Source organism: Stegostoma tigrinum, chromosome 6 (assembly GCF_030684315.1).
Source record: "Stegostoma tigrinum isolate sSteTig4 chromosome 6, sSteTig4.hap1, whole genome shotgun sequence".
Classification (NCBI taxonomy): domain Eukaryota; kingdom Metazoa; phylum Chordata; class Chondrichthyes; order Orectolobiformes; family Stegostomatidae; genus Stegostoma; species Stegostoma tigrinum.
The window spans coordinates 88,963,355-88,983,754 of NC_081359.1; the positions used below are offsets into that span (position 1 = coordinate 88,963,355).

The following is a 20,400-nucleotide window of genomic DNA, read 5'->3' on the forward strand; positions in this document are numbered from 1 at the left end:
CCTGCGACCACTTGAAGCCTAATACAATAAGAATTTTACCATGCACTGATCCTTCAATTGGGTCACATATTTCACTTATTCTTTTTCTCTCTTCATTTTTTTCCCCTTTTACTTCCACCCCTGAAAATACAAACAACTTCTGCTGAGCTATTGGTCCAAAATATCAGCTGCAAATATCCCAAGTTATTCTTGTGTATGCCTCAGTGAACAGGGAGGTTATTTGCCAAGGAGACAGCACAGCCAAGCCCAATGTGCACAAACTGCCAATTTTAAGGTCTGAATTCTCCCCTTTTCAACCAAGGGATACTGAAACCAATGTAGCTATTAGCATCAGCTTGGCAGAAATCAGCTCACTCAGCTCAGGGCAGGAATCAATCGTGTTTAAATACTCATTAGATAAATTCCCAAAGCCATCAGGGAAGCCTTATTTGCTTTTTCATAATTGAGCCTGAGGAGTTAATTATGAGATCTTTGAAAACAGTTTCAGACAAAGTGATGAGAAAGCATTTCAGCTCTTGCAGGAAAGGATGAGTTATGCAAACATCTGCATTTTTAAGTTTAATTGCTACATATAATCATTTTCTTAAATGCACTTTCTGCCTCATCTGCCAAATGTCTAGTTTTACGCATAAAATCTGATATAAGAAGTGCTTCTGTGTTTGAAAATGATTTAACCACTAAGAATAATTTTAAGGTGATCCAACTACAGGAGGGGATGGTGTAGTGATAGTGTTACTAAACTAGTAATTCAGAACACAAGGCTAATGCTCTGGGAACATGAAAACAGAGTTTAAATTCAAATAATAATTCCATTATTGAAAAATAAGTCTCAGTAGTGGTGACCCAGAATCTATCTGATTCAGGATTCCCTTAAAGAAGGGCCTATATCATCCAACCTATGCGCAACGTGACTGACTCTTATATGGCAGGCAAGTCAATCAGATGAAGGACAATTAGGGATGGGCAATAATTACTGGCCTTGGCAGCAATACCCATCTAATTAAAGAAAAACAATCAGAGCACCAATCATCCTGTCCCCACTGTAACATCATTATTTACTGGGATGTTTCGGATTGGCTAGCCTCTCCCAAATGCCAAAAGAAGTCCCTAACTACAGCATTAGATGTAGCATTAGTAAGCAATACTGAGACACCCATTAGCAGAATGCATGTAGTTCTCAAGAGCAATTAGGGATGGATAATAAATGCTGGCCTCGTTAGCAATGTCCACATTCCATGAATGAATAAAAGAAAAACACTGTTGGCAGAATTGTAACAAGATCCCAAGGTAACAAAAAAAAAGGAACAATCAGTTAGTCCTCTTACTGCTTGTTCATTCCATGCCTGGAATTATAATATCAGCACACTAGAATTGTTATTTCAGTCAATGAAATTTGACTGTCCAAAAATGATTACTTTCACATCTACTTTTTGTGAAAAATGTAAACAATGAGCAGAAGCTAATGGCACAGAAACCTTTTTTTTGCCCCTGAACACTGGAGTTCTGCTAGGCAATTGGCACAATTCCAGCAGAACTTGTCAATGACCCTGTTCAAGTCACTGCCTAAACCAAACCATCTTCAACTATTTCATCAATTTCCCTGCCAGCATCATGAGGTCAGAGGCGAAGAGGTTCAATGATGATTGCACAATGTTCAACAGTGTTTGCATATCCTAAAGCTGTCCATGATCATCTGTAGCAAGACCTGGTAAGAGTGAATATATCCCCTTAACATTCAAGAGCATTACCAATGCTGAATCTCCCACTATCAAAACCACTGAAGCAGGGTCACTGGACTCAAAATATTAACTCCGTTTTCCCTCCACAGATGTTGCCATACCTGCAATTTCCCCAGCAATTTCTGTTTCAATGATCAAAATCCCAAGCATTACTATTAATCATGAACTGAACTGGATCAGTTATATAAATACAGAGTTTACAAGAACTGGTCAGATGCTGAGAATTATGCACCAAGTAACTTGCATCTTGACTCCAAAACTCTCGACTCATACATCTGTGGTTTATGAACATTTGGACATATAAAGGCTATTCATAATGCTGAGCTTTATCAAATACCTTCCTGAGTTAATGAAACAATAAGCAACAGCACATACACATTAAGGGTTAGACACAGCAGCAAAGTTCCTGTATGCAGTAAATTGATGTATCTGATAAACTGCACATGCTCTGAATAATTCAGTTGGTCTGTCTACCAATCTTATTCAGTCTCCTGTTTACTTCGAGGTTGATTTAATTGAGCCAGAGTACTATGATGTAATGATTTTGCTGTTCACTTACTGAATGTGACACAAAGAAAATAGTAAAGCACATGTCAGCAGCACTGCCTAGACAGGCGACTTCTGCCAAAAACTTTCTCAACCATTAAAATAAAACTGGGATAAACTAGATGGTTTGCAGAGTTTTCTTTGCAGATAATGCAGCTATTTCCATATTATTGTACTGATTGTTTACCTAGGATTACTATTATCCAAATGATACACCACAGTGAAGCTGCAAGACTGAAATATTTACTTAATCAATTTGAATGAACATGTTTTACCAAAAACTTGCTGAGCTCATCATAGAAAAATAGGCAATGCATACTAAGTACTTTGCATTGAAAATTTTAGATTTGTTTCAGTTATGTGGTGAAAGCTCCTTTATGCACCAAGGATGTCCCAATCTTCTCACGGTGTTTCTACCACTTCTATATTTTTAAATGTTAAAGTTAATGCCTTATAAAATGCCTTGCGTAACAAATACTGCAGCAAGGCCGAGATAGAAATATAATTTCAGCTGTAACATGGAGAAGCTGATGATGCAGCTTTTGCCCATTTTATACCAGGTAATGAAAAAGCTCTGAATGATGCTCACTAATCCATTTGACTTTCAATAATTAAACCACTGCTTTTCCCCTCTCTTCATGTGTGAAGCAACAACAAAAGTAAATATTGAAGGACCAAAATCTAATGAATGCATGCAAGCTGCCACTGGCCACACAAACTATACTGTGTTTTACATTCAGCAATATAATAACAACTGCCCACTAGCATCTCAGTAACAACCTTTAGTACAACAATAGCTCCATTGTAATAATAGCCACCTTAAAGCTCAACTCATGTCGTGTTCAACTGTACCCCTTAAACTGAAGTGCTTTCTCAGGCATTATTAATAAGTACCCAAATATACAGGGTGTCACCATTTCCCTACAAATGGTAGGAAATTGCTAATTTCTACCAGTAGCAGCTTGCATTTACATAGAACCTCTAACAATGAGAAATATTCCAAACAGCTGAAACAAAATGGATGCTGAGCCATTAAGATATAAAGAGATGTATATGTTTGACAAAAGCATTGTCAAAGAGTAATTTTTAGGCCTGGTATACAGGATGGGTGGGGTAGTTTTAAGAAGCTTACAGAAATAGGGAGAGGCAAAGTCACTTATGCTATGACTACAATTTTAAATTTGAGGAACTGGGAGATTGGAACCAATGTACGTCAGTAAGCTCAGGTTTATTTGGCGAATAACAATTGATGAGAAATAGGATACCCACAGCTAAGTTTTTATTAACGTGAAGTCTTTTGGCAAAGGGAAAGACTGAAATTTCACCGCTAATGGGCTGAGTTACTGGCCGGTGTGCCATGTTACAAATCAGCTTGGCGCTTAATGCGATGGATTAGAAATTTGTCCTTTTTTATTTCACAATTGAAAACCATATTCAATTGAGGAAATTTTTCATGTTTAGCATTGTAATATTTCTGTGACTACAGAGATATTTCTACTTCCTTTATGGAAGATTGAATATAAAACTTGCTTATCGTTTACAATGAATTGTGGAAGCCAAATGCTAAGAACCATGTGCCTTTTATTCAAATCTTCACAAACAGCCCTCAAAACAGTTCTAGATTGGTTGGTCAAATGTTGTAGCTTTGATGTCTGTTAATATGTGACGTTGCCACAGTTTCAAGTGGCTGTAACAGACACTTAGTTTAATAAAAGCTAGTCAGCTTGAATTGGCAAATCTATTTCAAATTGATTTGGGGCATAAAAACAGAAAATGCTGGCAAAGCTCGGGCTGACAGTATCTGTCGAGTCAGAAAGAGAGTAAGCCTTTTGTCAAATCTGATTCTGTTTCTGTCTTCGTGTGTACTGTTAGACCTGTTGAATTTTGATCCAGCATTATCTGTTTGTATTTGTTTTCCAGCAACAATAATGCATTTAACTAGATATATCTAATTTAAAGCTGAGGCATTGTTATCAGGAAAGTGTCGAATGATTGTTCTAGCATTTGAATGATACTTTGATCATGCTGGCACTTTAATCACACACTCTTTGAATCCAACAATAAATCTGATCAAAACAGAAATTGCTGGAAGAGGTCAGTTCTGAGGAAGGGATCACTGGATCTGAAATGGTAACTCTGATTTCTCTGCAGAGGTACTGCCGGACCTGCTGAGCTTCTCCAGCAACTTCTGTTTTTGTTTCTGATTTACAGCATCCAGCAGTTCTTTCAGTTTTTAATAAATTTGATCAGCCCTCCTTAGACAATTGGTTTGTGCAGTTCCCTCACACAGACAGAACTTTTTGAACACAACAGCTCGCACACACATATGTTTTTGCTACTTTGGATTGAGAAATGCACCTGAGAGTAACATGGAAGATTAAGAAATTAACTTCTCCAATTTATTTTTGCTTCTTGTATAACTGCAGTTTAAATAAAATATTTCCTTAAAAACAAAACTCTGGGCAACATGACTTTCATTGACGATCTCTCCATTTATTTGGAAGGTAACAAAGTGGTGGGTGCAAATATTTTTGGTTCAAAGTACTATTTCTAACTGGATTGATAATTGCAGACTATCAAAATTATAATATGTGCTAATATGAAGGTGTTGCCAGAAATAACCATTAAGAAGATAGGCATTTACTTACAGATATCATTGAGATTTGTGAGCTGGCTTCTCAACGCAAAGTTGCACTATCATTGGCAGGAAGGTGGACAGATCTGAATACAGAGAGCTCTCAGAAAGTAGAGGCTACGCAGGAACACAGGGTGGACGACAGAATGCGTAAGGAGCATTTGGGGATGGTGGGTAGAAGAGCATGACGAGCATATGGGGACAGACAAGGGAGAGAAAAATGGTACAGGAGCAAGGCAGAGCAACAGTGCAGGAAAGGAAACTGGAAACAGACAGCATATAGCATGGGAAGGAGTACAGAAAGAAAGTTAACCAAGGCATGTGCAGGGTGGGTAACAGGGCAGCAATGGGACAGAGATTGACAAAAGCAAGAGGTAGGCTCTAGGGATCCTAAGTGGTGTGGGTGAGGCGTAAGTCAGGGGTATATGAAATAAGCATGGAGTCTGTGGAGTAGTTACTCAGTCGGTTAGACTATGTAGTTAATAGTCTAACATTTTCTGCGTAAATGTCTTATTTAATTTCATTCAATCCTCTGAAGTCAGTGGTTTAAATGGAGGCATTCAGAAGGTTTCAGGCATAAAGGAACAGTACAGCTGAAAATTCAATTTCCCAGGCAATTTCTTCAGCATCTGCTATGATGGGGGGGATTCTACAGAGTCCCCACACATGTGCATCTACACTGGCATAATGACTGTCTGGGCCATCATGTTAACCAGATTTGCAGCACAACTATAGTGAGTTTATCATGGTAGCCTTTGACATGGTTGGCAATCATTAAGAAATGTCAAAGTCTTTCGCTGTTTCTACTATGTGAAGCTCTAAGCACTTAAAACAACGATGATAATTATTCTGTATGAGTTCTTCATACAGCTATCATTGTTATAATGTTAAAGTACCAGTGGAAATTCAAGTGTCCTTCTTTACAAACTCCTCTGACTCAAATGTAAATGTCAAAGAAAAAAATTGAAGCAAGTCAATAAACACTTCAAACTGTAAATTGTTGCCTAATAGGAACCAGAAAGTCACTGGGTTAAATGTAATAAATATTTTGTTTGCCATCATATTACCTCATTGATGCTGATCTCTGCTTCAACATACTGCAATCCTTTCTGAAGGATCGAGATTAGTGCTGCAGGTGGCACTAGTGTCCCATTGATGTTTGACTGACTTATATGACTTTCTATTCCAAATGTGAATGCTGAATGAGAGAAACCTGAAAGAGAAAAAGAACAGTATTAATTAAAAAGTTACAAGCAAGCATCATTCACAGAGATGTTCATATTCATGAAGAACAGACAGCACGGTCTGTCTGGATACAAATGTTCAGTATCCAGATTGTGAAGATGTTTGCCGATTAATTTAGAAATATTACATCTATTTTTCAAATTTTCACCTTGCCCTCAACACCGCTGATTCTTTTACTAATATGAGGCCACCTTACTGCTTTCCCTAAAACGAGCATGATCCAGGACCTTCTCTTCAGCATCACAGCCACCATCTGTGTTGAAGTTGCCATACAGAGCTTGAGGTTATAGTGTGCTTTCAAAACCAAGTCCTATCTAAATGGAGGACAGAGGTTACACCTTGAATTTGAACAGAAGTCATGCTCTGAAGTTTTTGAACCCAATGTTCGGTACAAGCTGTTAAGTGCCTAAGCAAAAAACTGAGTTGTCCTTCCTCCAACTATTGTGGAGCTTCATTGCAATAGTGTAGTAGATCCTGGATGAAAATGTCAGCAGACAGCAAAATGGTTTATTAAAATAGCAAGTAGCTGGAAGGTCAGATGTTAATCTTATGGGCAGAGTGGGAATGTCACCCACTCTAGCTTTGGTCTCACCAATGTAAAGGACACTACATTATGGGCAGCAATACACCGGCTACATTGAAAGAAGTACAAGTAAAATGCTACTTCGTCATGAAAGTTTGTTTGGGGTTCGAAGGAGGAGGAGGGAAGAGGTTAAAAACTCAAGAGTTACACCTTCAGGGGTTGCACCAGGGGCTGCCATTAGGGGAACGGTAAAGATTTAGGTTTTCAGAGACCTCGGAGGAATGGGCCAAGGTTTTGCAAAGGTAACAGTCCCTGCAGAATACTGGCAGCAGACAGGAAGATGTGCTTGGTGGTCATATCCTACTAGAGGTAGCAGAAATGGCAGAGGATGCTCCTTTGAATGCTAAGACCAGTGAGTTTGAACGTGAGGACAAGAGGAACCCTGGTGCTGTTCTTGGAGGGAGAGAAAGGTGTAAATGCAGAAGTGTGGAAAATGTGTTGGCAATAGAAGTCAACCACGGAATGAGGTGTCCTTGGTTGAGGAAAAAATATGACATATAAAAGGCACCCCAGTGGAAAGCAGCATCATCAGAACAGATGTGACAAAGACAGAGAAACTGAGGAAATGGAATGGAGTCCATGTAAGAAGCAGAATGAGGAAGTGCAGTCAATACAACTGTGGAAGTCAGTGGGTTTGATGTAAATAACAGTGGACAGTCTATCCTCATGACTGAAAATACTGAAGTCAAAGAAGGGAGTTTTAATATTCTGGGGACATGGGTTCAAATCCCACCATGGCAAATTTCAGTTTATATAAATAGTGTAAGTGAAAGCTAGCCTAATGGAACTATGCAACCAGTCGATTGTTGTAGAAACCTACTTGTTTCACTAATGCCCTCGAGGGAAGGAAATGTACCATCCTTACTTGCTCAGGCTCACACAAGACTCCAGATCCTCAGTTTACTCCTAACTGCCCTCTGGGCAATAAAAGTTGGCCACTGGCCAGCAATACCCAAGTCCCACAGATTAATTTAAAAAAAGGCCCTGTGTTCATGAAAAGGGTGTTACAACTTTTATGACGGTCAACCTGTCTAAAATATCAAAATTTAAGTGCAATTTTCTTCTGTACACCCTACCTCTTCACCCCTTTCCCTGGTTATTTGCTTGCCCTGGCTCGAAAGTTGTATACCTTTCTATTTAAGATTAAAAACTACTTTCCAAACATGGCCAAGACTGTCAATTTTAAGCATGTTGTCCATGGTTTCTTTTTCTTAAAAAACCAACTACCAACATCACTCCAACAACCTCAAAACTTTCCAGGCTCATCAGCCTTTTTCTGACTAATGTCAATCCAGCCAGTATTCAGCTACCATCTATTCACGCTAAAATTCCTGCGCACCTATGACTCAACCTCTGCCTGATACCACTGTCTTTCCAATTATCATTATACTGATTTTATAATCATCTTTACCTATTGTCACTGCAGCCATTTACTCTTCCCTACCTTTACAACCGCTATAAGTTCTTACATTCATGCATTCCCTGAGAACACCTCGTTCCAGCACCTAATGTCCCTATATGTCGAACAGGTCTCAGCTTATCTGCTACTGAAACACCCCTCCATGCCATAGTTACCTCTAGCATTTGCTATTCCAATATAATTCTACTTGGTCTCCCCCAGTTCTACTCACCGTAACATCAAAGTCATCCAAATTTATGCTGCTTATGTCTTTACCTACCGCAAGTTTTTAAAATCCTATTTCACCTGTGTTTATTGAACTACATTGACTCCTGATTTTAAAATTATTGCATAACAAGGTGTAGAACTGGATGAACACAGCAGGGCCAAGCAGCATCAGAGGAGCAGGGAAGCTAACGTTTCAGGTCGAGACCCTTCTTCAGAAAAATAGGCAGTTCCTACCATCTCTTTAAAACTCTTGTTCTTGCTTTCACATCATTCCATTGTCTTTTCCTTCCTTGTCTCTGCAATCTCTACCAAACCCACAACCCTCCGAGATATGTGTTCCTCTAATTTTGGCCTCTAAAGCATTCCTAATCCTAAGTGTCCCACGACGACCAGTCATGCCTTTAGATGCCTAAGCCCGTGTTTTGGAATTCAATCGCTATGCGTCTCTACCTTACTTTCTTCCTTCCTTTTAAGACATTTCTCAAAGCCTACTTCTTTGACTAATGTTTTGGTCCTTATGTGGCTCAGGGTTATGCTGCATCTTACCCCTGCTAAGAATCTTGGAATGTTTATTACATAAAAAGCCTGAATAGTATGAGTTTCATGTGATAATTTCTGTAACTATGTGCAATTAACAATGCAATGTTTCCGTAAAACAACTTGCTTTAGTGTTGAAATCTCAGAAAAAAAATACATGCAATGTCTTAACATTTCTGTTATATGTCTCCAGAGAAATGCATGGTTGCTACATGACAATGATATAGAGTTTTCTGGTTCTATTTTCTAGTCCTTTCAGTGTTACACTAATGATGATACAAGATCTGAGAACCTGTAAATAGTCGATATTTTCACAAGAAACCAGGCATCACACTGCAATTCCCATTTTGTTTTTTTTAAAAAAGTACTGCTTGAAGTTATAGCTGGAACTGTACAGTTTTTTTGTGGTCTTAGTGTTCTTCTGGTTGATGGTAACTTTACTGGGAGAGCCAGAAAAACCTAGGACAATTGCCATCATGTAGCTTTTATAAGGTTTCCCTGGCTCTTCTACCAAGGTTTATACATGAACAGGGCAATCTCCATGGAAATTAGTATTTTGTCAAAGAAATTGTTATCACCTATCGCAGCATTTTTCTCGTCTCTAATGTTTAGCTTGTGCATAATAAAAGTGCATAGAAGTTGCACGGTTTAAAGCAATATTATGAAAAAGCAAGGTCTATATAACACTCCCATTTAAATTGAGCAATTTAATAGTTCCATATTAAATTTTTAACATCTGCACTCTGATAAGCACAGAAGAGATGCTAGGAATTAATGCGTTACTGTTTAGGTTACGTATGGCAAAACCATAATCTCCAACTAAATTTTCAGACTTTAAAGGCAAGTTTTGCCAAGTCCTTTTCGGGGAGGCAGTAGCATAGTGGTAATGTGGCAGTAGCACAATCATAACTGGATTAGTGATCAAGAACCCCAGACAAATTTTTTGGGGAAAAGGATCCCATCAATCCATAGGATGAAATTTGAATTCAATAGAAATCTGGAATAGGCAGCTGGCTTGATTGCTAAAAATCCATCTTGTTCACTAACATCCTTTAGGGATGGACATCTGCCTTCCTTACCTGCATTGGCCTACATGTGTCTTGAGACTCACAGCAATGTGGTTGACTTTTAACTGTCCCCTGGGCAATTAGAGATGGGTAATAAATGCTGGCCAATCCAGCAACACTGACATCCAGGGAACAAGTTTTATTCTCTGATGAAGGGTCTAGGCCCGAAACGTCAGCTTTTGTGCTCCTGAGATGCTGCTTGGCCTGCTGTGTTCATCCAGCCTCACATTTTATTATCTCACAATAATTAAGTTCCCCATTCCATTTAATTCTCCAGAAACAAGCAAAATATTCCTTTACCAAGTGCCTATAAGAAGCACACAGCAGGAGCTTGCTTTACTTTGGAACGAGTAGTCATAGTGAGTAGCCGATTCAGGCTGGGTAGAGGGAGAGGACGACATTGCACAGGCTGGTGACAGCGGTATCTTAGTCACTTCCTCAAGACATCTGCCTCTCACCTAGTCCAAAGACCACTGAATTTCTGCATTTATTTTTATGTTGTGTGGAAACTTATTAATACAGTTAAGTATTACATTATTGCATGGGTTCCAGACCAGACAGGCCACGTGCTTTTAAGATAGTTACATGACATGGCATCACACACTGCCTATAAAGCTGACAGAAGCAGAAACCCTCATAACATGTAACACTTATATATATTTACACGTGCATGTTTAGATGTACACTTGTGGTGCCCAGACATACAAGGTTGCGAGTCAAGTGCTGGAAAATGGTATTAGAAGAGTTAAGTAGTTAGTTTTGACCAGTGCAGACTTAATGGGCCAAAGTGCTTTTCTCTGTGTTTTAGACCTCTATGACTCAATGGTTATAATTTACAACTTATTCACAGATTTTTACAAGGAGCTGCTCCTCCATTCAGAGGCCCTTCCTCTCCAGCATTTGGTGCTGCAGACTTATTCATGGGCAGATCAACAGTAAATGTGGCAGAGAATCAGACTGTGATTGGAAGAGCAGTTTGCAGCCAGAGGCACAAAGCCATGGCAATGAGTCTGCAAGCTGGCTCTGGAATTAGGAAGCGTTCTGCTTTCATCTCAGATATCTGGCATTCACAGTATTTCACAAGAGGAAAGAAGAAGAATCAGTGGCTGAAGACAGGGCCTCTCATCTAGATTGCTCTTGTCCTAGGCACTATCTTGAAGGAGCTGATCAGGGACAAGTTGGGGCAATGAGGGTTCTTTTCATCAGCTATATTTAACCGAGGCCTGAGCGACCTTTCACTGAAGAACACCTTGCTGCTCAAAATTTAAAATCTGACCTCAATTTGGCAAACTGGTCTATCTGATGCTCTACATTCCAGAGCTTTGCTTTTATATTTTGCAGCTCTTCTGATGAAGCTTGACATCCCATTAACTTTTTACAATTGCTTTTTAAATCCATGAGCTCACTTTTGATGTCAAGTGCCTGGATACTAAATTGCTTTGTTCATCTACCATCTAGAGTTTTAACACTTGGTACCCTCACTTCTGTCAAAATTCCATGTGCAAAAATACACTTTTGTCATTAAACTTTTGGTCATCATATTCCCATTCACTTCATCCACGCTTTTTCACAATTTTCGGATTTCTTTTCAAGTTGCTCTATTTCTTAGCTTAGTAAGTGCACTACTGAATAATACAGGTATGTTTCTTGCTATTCCTCAAATTCAACCATTTACATAGACAAAGAACAAAGAACAAATAAAATTACAACACAGGAACAGTCCCTTTGGCCCTCCAAGCCTGCGCTGATCGAGATCCTCTGTCTAAACCTGTCATCTATTTTCTAAGGGTCTGTATCCCTTTGCTCCCTGCCCATCCATGTACCTGTCCAGATACATCTTAAAAGACACTATCGTGTCTGCGTCTACCACCTCCGCTGGAAACGCGTTCCAGGCACCCACCAACCTCTGCGTAAAGAACTTTCCATGCATATCTCCCCTATACTTTCTTCCTCTCTTTGAACTCATGACCCCTAGTAATTGAGTCCCCCAATCTGGGGAAAAAGCTTCTTGCTATCCAACTTGTCTATACCCCTCATGATTTTATAGACGTCATTCAGGTCCCCCCTCAATCTCCGTCTTTCTAATGAAAATAATCCGAATCTACTCAACCTTTCTTCATAGCTAGTGCACTCCATACCAGGCAACATCTTGGTAAGCCTCCTCTGCACCCTCTCCAAAGCATCCACATCCTTTTGGTAATGTGGCGACCAGAACTGTACGCAGTACTCCAAATGTGGCCAAACCAAAGTCTTATACAACTGCAACATGACCTGCCAACTCTTGTACTCAATACCCCGTCCGATGAAGGAAAGCATGCCATATGCCTTCTTGGCCACTCTATTGACCTGCGTTGCCACCTTCCGGGAACAATGGGCCTGAACACCCAGAACTCTCTGAACATCAATTTTCCCCAGGGCATTTTCATTTAGATTAGATTGCCTACAGTGTGGAAACAGGCCCTTTGGCCCAACAAGTCCACACCGCCCCTTGAAGCATCCCACCCAGACCCATCCCCCCAGAACACTCTGGGCAATTTAGCATGGCCAATCCACCCAGCCTGCGCATCTTTGGACTGTGGGAGGAAACTGGGGCACCCGGAGGAAACCCACACAGACACAGGGAGAATGTGCAAACTCCACACAGACAGTTGCCTGAGGGTGGAATCGAACCCGGGTCCCTGATGCTGTGAGGCTGTAGTGATAACCACTGGGCCACCGTGCCTCCCCATTCACTGTATAGTTTGCTCGTGAATTAGATCTTCCAAAATGCATCACCTTGCATTTGCCCGGATTGAACTCCAACTGCCATTTATCTGCCCAACTCTCCAATCTATCTAAATTCTGCTGTAATCTCTGACAGTCCCCTTCACTATCTGCTACTCCACCAATTTTCGTGTCATCAGCAAACTTGCTAATCAGACCATCTATACCTTCCTCCAAATCATTTATGTATATCACAGTCAACAGTGGTCCCAACACAGATCCCTGTGGAACACCACTGGTCACATGTCTCCAATTTGTGAAACCCCCCCCTTCCACTACTACTGTGTCTCCTGTTGTCTAGCCAGTTTTTTATCCATCTAACTAGCACACCCTGGGGCCCAAGAAACTTCACTTTCTCCATCAGCCGGCCATGGGGAACCTTATCAAACGCCTTACTGAAGTCCATGTATATGACATCTACAGCCTTTCCCTCATCAATCAACTTTGTCACATCCTCAAAGAATTCTATTAAGTTGGTAAGACATGACTTTCCCTGCACAAAACCATGTTGTCTATCACCAATAAGCCCATTTTCTTTCAAATGGGAATAGATCCTATCCCTCAGTATCTTCTCCAGCAGCTTCCCTGCCACTGATGTCAGGCTCACCAGTCAATAATTACCTGGATTATTCCTGCTACCCTTCTTAAACAAGGGGAAAACACTAGCAATTCTCCAGTCCTCCAGGACCTCACCTGTGTCTAAGGATGCTGCAAAGATATCTGTTAAGGCCCCAGCTATTTCTTCTCTCAACAACCTGGGATAGATCCCATCCGGACCTGGGGACTTGTCCACCTTAATGCCTTTTAGGATACCGAACACTTCCTCCGTCTTTATGCCGACTTGACCTAGAGTAATCAAACATCTATCCCTAACCTCAACATCAGTCACGTCCCTCTCCTTAGTGAATACAGGGTGACATTAAAATTGTAATACAACAAATTCAGCAAACTACAAATCCAGACCAAAGGCATTATTTTCATTACAGAAGAACAGATAACTGGGCAAAAATAAATAACATTCATAATAATAATCATAAATAAAGTTAGACGTATTGAGAAGATTTGCAGCTCAGGTTGAGGTTCTGGATGTGAGTTTGCTCGCTGAGCTGGAAGGTTAGTTTTCAGACGTTTCATCATCATTCTAGGTAACATCCCATGGGATCTCCGATATCAGGGTTCTTAGCAGAGGCAGTAATGCAGAGACTCGAACAAACAGCTCTGCCAATCATCCAACCCAAACTTTGGGTTCGCTATGTAGATGACACCTTTGTCATCACTAAACAAAACAAATTAGAGGAAACCTTCAAGACCATCAATAATACCCTTTACTGGCATAACATTCACAAAAGAGGAGGAAAACAACAACAAACTGCCTTTCCTAGATGTCACAGTAGAGCGAACAGCCAATGGGGAACTTCAAACCAGCGTCTACAGGAAAACAACACATACGGACCAAATACTGAACGACAGGAGCAACCATCCCAACACCCACAAACGAAGCTGCATTAGAACATTATTCCAACGAGCCACCACACACTGCAGCACAGAAGAACTACGAAGAACAGAAGAAAATCATCTATACAGCGTATTCAAAAAGAATGGGTACCCAATGAACACAGTCCGCCGATTTCTCAGCAACAAACCCAAACAAACAGACAAAATGGGCCCAAAAACCATAACCACTCTCCCCTACATCAAAGACATTTCTGAAATGACTGCCAGGCTACTCTGACCTCTTGGCATCAGGGTAACCCACAAACCCACCAACACACTAAAACAGCAGCTAATGAACTTAAAAGACCCTAGACAGACAACAAGCAAAATGAACGTCATCTACAAAATACCTTGCAAGAACTGTGACAAACACTACATTGGACAAACAGGCAGAAAGCTAGCCACCAGGATACAGGAACATCAACTAGCCACAAAACGACATGACCCACTATCACTCGTATCCTTACATACAGATGAGTAAGGATGCCACTTTGATTGGGACAACACATCCATCCTCGGACAAGCCAAACAGAGACACCCACGAGAATTCCTAGAAGCATGGCATCCAACCGGAACTCCATCAACAAACACATTGGGTCCAAATCAATCTACCAACCTCTGAGAAAAGGAACAGGAAATGACATCACCAACGCAGGAAATGACATCACCAACCCAAGGAAACCTAAACAGATAAATAGAAAGCAGGACATAACACCAGCGCTTTGTTGGAGGTTCACTGATGATGCTACCTAGAATGGTGACGAAACGTCTGAAAACTAACCTTCCAGCTCAGCGAGCAAACTCACATCCAGTTAGACATATGTACTCATATTGGTTGTTAACTGGATAAACAAATTCTGAATATTGTTTGACACTTCTGGGATACCATCCCTAGCCTAGTTGGCTGTAATCCCTTTTTATTTGACTATGCCTGTTCTTTGATCTGTGAACAAAGAACGCACCTTACATCTAGAACGTGCAACATATAAAAATTGCTGTGTTTGACAGTCTGATTTCAGTCCATAATAGCATCATTAATGCCGTTGTTTACTGAAGCTTGCTAGCGTGCTCTCAACCTCAGTAGTTGCTATTTGTTCAATGTTTATGTGGATCTGCTAGCAACATTCAATTAAATAGTTATCTTAAAAATCCTTGGCATTGGCTGACTTTTCACTTCTCCCTCATAGTCTTGGAACCTACTCTGTTTTGCACATTTTTTGAGCTTTTAGTTTACCTAATTGCCTCACTTCCTTCAGCCATTAACGCTACCATTCTGCTTTATAGATATGCCCAATTTATTAATCACTCCCATTATGCATTGCATTGTCGTCTCCCATTATCACTTGTTATTTTGGCAATTACAGATCTTGTAACTGCATTTCTTTACAAGGTTGTTTTTCTTGACTCATTCCTTTATAAATGACAATAATATCCCTCAATTTTGATAAAGCCTGACATTTTAACTTATCTGATCTTTCCAGATGGTGACCGACCTGGCTGGTTCCAGAATTTTTTGACTTGGATTTCTGGATTCTGCATTTTCTATTTGCTCTGCAAAATCAAATGTTCATCTTTTGTCTTTCAGTTGCACTCAGCAAATTCTTCCATGCTTCAACAGGAGAAAAGATGTATTAATTGCCAAATTTTATAAACGGACAAGTTGGGAGCAAAATCACCATTGGTACTGCTCGCTGACTAATCAGCTCCAGAAATGCCAAGAACACATCAGCAGAGGACAGAAGTGCTCCTTCCTATTCTATCCGCACAGTGTAGTCACACCGAAGCATGAGAATCACATCACATTTGGTGTGAGCGGCCAATACTTGCAGAGTTGTATTCCAGTATGAATAAACATATTGAGGAAGGAAAATATCAATGAAAAGAAAAATTTCTAGACCGTCAGATATATGCAAAGTGGAAATGATATAAACAGCTGAAAGTTTGGAATAAATGCATCAAAGGGGCACAGTCCTGCAAGCAAATCCATTGGGGAGGAAGTCTGGTCAAACCTTATAAATACTTTTTGGAAAATTTCCACTATCTAGGATCTTAGCGCTAATGCAGGTTTCAGAAAACAGTTTCCATCATTGGACAATGGGGCATATCAATTATGCAGAATTTTCTCACAGTAGTTATCAAAGTAGCTATTGCTGAAAGAGTGGCGTTACAGAGTTCTTTTAGGAAAGTGAACTTCAGATTTTTTGTTCAAAGTTTATAATCAGAAATCCTACACATTGGGCACTAAATAAACATGCAGATATAGGCAAAAATTGGAATAAACAGCACGCCAATTTTGGTAGTGCATGTGTAATAATTAAGTCCACTGATTTGCACTGATGTCCAAATTAAGATAACTGGTTTGGAAATTCTCCAACAAGCAAACACAAAAACAAATAACTTTCACGTATTATCAAAATTCCCAACTACAAATGATGAAAATTACATTTTTTGTCATTGTTTTTAACAGTTGTCTTGCAATAGACTTTTTGATCAAATCACAATTTCTAGCTGACAATTCTAAAGTAGTTATTAAATCCTTTTATTGCTCATCTTCAGAAAATGTTGACAGGTTAGGTTTTACTGCTAAGTCTAAGGTTTACTTCTGAATAATGGCTTGTGCAAATACAACCTCTGGGAAAACAAAATGTAGCTTTCCAACAACAAATTATTTCCTTCATTATATTGTATAAATTCATCAGATCAACCACTGGTTTCATTAATCTCATAACTGGCAAACAGCTTTACACCACTTTGGACTGAAGCACTTGCTAAGTGATTTGATCTAATTATGACAGATTACAAATTTCAAATGTACTGAGTAAATGTTTATTGGCAAAGCTGAACTGTCCAGTTAAAAGCAGGTAAGCTAACAAAATGTTATAATGTCCATATAGAAATTGCCTATCGGCACCATATCCAGGCAGTTAAACTAACTGTTCCACAGCTGGATGGTACATGATTATACTGCAAAATAAAAGGACAAAGATGCTAATAAGAGAACAAAGGAGAAAGCAACAGAGAGATACAGTCCAACCTGTCTCTGCCTCCCTAACCGGTTCTTCCTCTCACCCATCCCTTCCTCCCACCCCAAGCCGCACCCCCAGCTACCTACTAACCTCATCCCACCTCCTTGACCTGTCCGTCTTCCCTGGACTGACCTATCCCCTCCCTACCTCCCCACCCACACCTTCTCCACTTATCTTCTTTACTCTCCATCTTCGGTCCGCCTCCCCCTCTCTCCCTATTTATTCCAGTTCCCTCCCCCCATCCCCCTCTCTGATGAAGGGTCTAGGCCCGAAACGTCAGCTTTTGTGCTCCTGAGATGCTGCTTGGCCTGCTGTGTTCATCCAGCCTCACATTTTATTATCAGAGAGATAAGTTGATGGTCACATAAAAAAGGCTCCAGCAAAGCAGAAGCACATGATGGGCTGAATTGCCTGTTTTTGTTTATACAGGCTGTTGGGAGATTAGAATTTTAACAGAATGAATAAATCATGTGTTGATGCAAATGTCTTCCAGGGAGGAACCAAATAATCTGTGCATCAAAAAACTTGTATCTTAGAAAATTAAAATTCCTTCCCATTGATGTAGACCATAAGATGAATAGAGGTCCCTTATGTGAACTTTAAAACACTTTATAACATTCCTCAATTGACAAAATCCAGTAAACAGAATCTTTTGTTGTTACGTATTGGTTTTCTTTCCTTTCTATGTTAATGATAGGTCATGCAAACTTTGATTAACGGTTGTAGATACTGTTATAGTGCGCCTTGCTAAATATCAAAAGTTTAGAAATGTCCTGGTCGGAAATTTTGTTTCTGCTTTCTTCAGTTCAGTGTCTTTACTACACCAATGTAAATGCATAAAAAACCATGGACAGGCCAGTGCAGAATTGGAATCCCTATCCTGTTGTGTTTAATTGCACAAACAAATCCATATTTGTTGATGGAAATTACATTAAATTTGCAGCAAAAAACACAGATTTTGGTGATAATAAAATGTGAGGCTGGATGAACACAGCAGGCCAAGCAGCATCTCAGGCGCACAAAAGCTGACATTTTGGGCCTAGGCCCGAAATGTCAGTTTTTGTGCTCCCGAGATGCTGCTTGGCCTGCTGTGTTCATCCAGCCTCACATTTTATTATCTTGGAATTCTCCAGCATCTGCAGTTCCCATTATCACAGATTTTGGTGATAGTGTCTTGTCTGAAACTCTTCAGAAGTAATTATGCACTTCTAACTTTTTTCAGTAACATTAACTTTGTATTTCTCTCTCCACTGATGTAGCCAAACTAATTGAGAAGTTCCAGGATTTTGTTTTTATTTCAGATGTTCTGTTTTTGTTTAATCTAGAATTCATTGTTTACCTAATAATTTTACAAGCCACCCCTCAATCCTACAAACTCAAGCCTCTTTGGATCTAAATATTGAACATCCTTTCAACAAAATGGCTAAATAATTACCTTGAAATCTCTTTAAAAAAATCCTAACAATCAGGATAATTTTAATAGATGTAAAATCACAAGGCACTCACCAAATTCTCTGGCCAAATTATTAATTAATTATTAACACATAAATGATACAAATTTGTAGGGTGGCAAAATTAATCAATGTTTATAGTCTCTCTATTAAGAAATAAGACTTCTAAACTGAAATTTTATTTTCACTATTATTCATTCCTTAATTCCTTTTTGTAGGGTAGTTACGGTAATGGAATAATAATCCAAAAATTGAGAGGTAAATTCTCCCCATGGCACATTAGGAAACTGAATTAATTAAATTTGGTGACTTCCAAAGTTGCATCAGATTAAATACTTATGAAAGCTGGACAGTCATGAAAATTCAACTGATGCACTCATACCATTCAAGGACGGAAATACACTCGTCCCTCACTCGACAGTTGACTCTTAAATAAAAAAGACAACTGAGAATTGGCTGAAATCAGGACCACCACAAGAACATATATTAATTTTCTGCACCTGAAATGTCAATTCATAAAAACTGAATTAGATTCAGAATCCAATTAACCTAAAAGCTTAATTACCTCAGAAGTATTCATATTGGATATTTACTCAGAACATGCTTTCTTTGTCCCTGTTGTTCTTGATAAATGGGTTTCTCTATTTTTAGATCAGGTAAGTTTTGTTGTTCATGGCTTCTGGTTTCCTTAATTCTCTCATGGGATGTTGTTCATCTCTAACTGACCTTGAAAGCAGTAAAGCTCTTATCTGGGGTTTCAGATAGGCCAGACCAGGTAACAATGACAGCTTACCTCCGTCAACCAGGTGGATGTGTATGACACTTGACAATAGTCACAAGGCCACTACTGCTGAGACCAGCTTTTCACGTTCAGATTTATTAATCAATCAAATAAAATCCCACCAGCTGTCGTAGTGGGATTAGCTGTCCACGGAGCATGACCTGGGCATCTGAATAACTAGTCCAATGATATTGCCACAACACTATAATTGTCCCAATGATGGTTTTGCAAACATATTCAGAGAATGAACAGAAATTCTTTTTCTCAATTATTTCATTTACTGGATCTGACCTATATCTCAACCAAAAGATTCTTTTATCCTCGACAGTGACAGAACATCAAAAACTTTTTTTAAAACCTTAATATTGAAGCAATTTATTCAGAAACAACGATCAATAAGACAATTTACTCTATAAGTATCCACCTAATCGCAAAAAGCAAATTAATCAATGTTTGTAGTCTCTCTGTTAAGAAATGAGACTTCTAAATTTAAATTTTATTTTGATAATTATTCATTCCTTAATTCCTTTTCACTGTGGGATCTACATTGACCTGACTTTCACTCTTGAAAGTTTTAAACTAGTCTCACTGATTTCAACAGTTTGACTTAAATATAACAGTTATTATGTTCCATGGATCTAAAAGGCATTTCGATTCACATCCGTAATTTGAAGCTCCAAAATAGCATTGTTTACTTTAGAAATATGAAGGTTAGTTTGTTGATTAACAAGATTATATGTTGGAGAGACAAACTAATATTTGTATCAATCTAGAATGGAGATAAAATTATCAACTTAAGTATTCTGACTTGATTTAAAGTGAAATTGCCAACCCAAAATTGTCAGAAACGTGGCATTTGCCAAATAAATGGCTGATTAACAAAATATTTCTAGGAATTTGCATCAT

The 20,400-nt window shown here is 39.3% G+C and overlaps 1 protein-coding gene across 9 annotated transcripts in view; it reads right to left on the bottom strand.

Moving 5' to 3' along the window:
• LOC125453489 (F-box-like/WD repeat-containing protein TBL1X) overlaps nucleotides 1–20,400 on the bottom strand; it is a 362,600-nt gene that overhangs the window by 64,313 nt on the left and 277,887 nt on the right. For 8 of the 9 annotated variants that reach the window (XM_048533168.2, XM_048533165.2, XM_048533166.2 and 5 more), the window contains one exon: nucleotides 5,988–6,133. In XM_048533168.2, the coding sequence (XP_048389125.1) occupies nucleotides 5,988–6,133 (146 nt within the window). Of the gene's footprint in view, nucleotides 1–5,987; nucleotides 6,134–15,729; nucleotides 15,823–20,400 lie in introns of those variants that run through there. The other variant, XM_048533170.2, reaches the window with a different exon arrangement.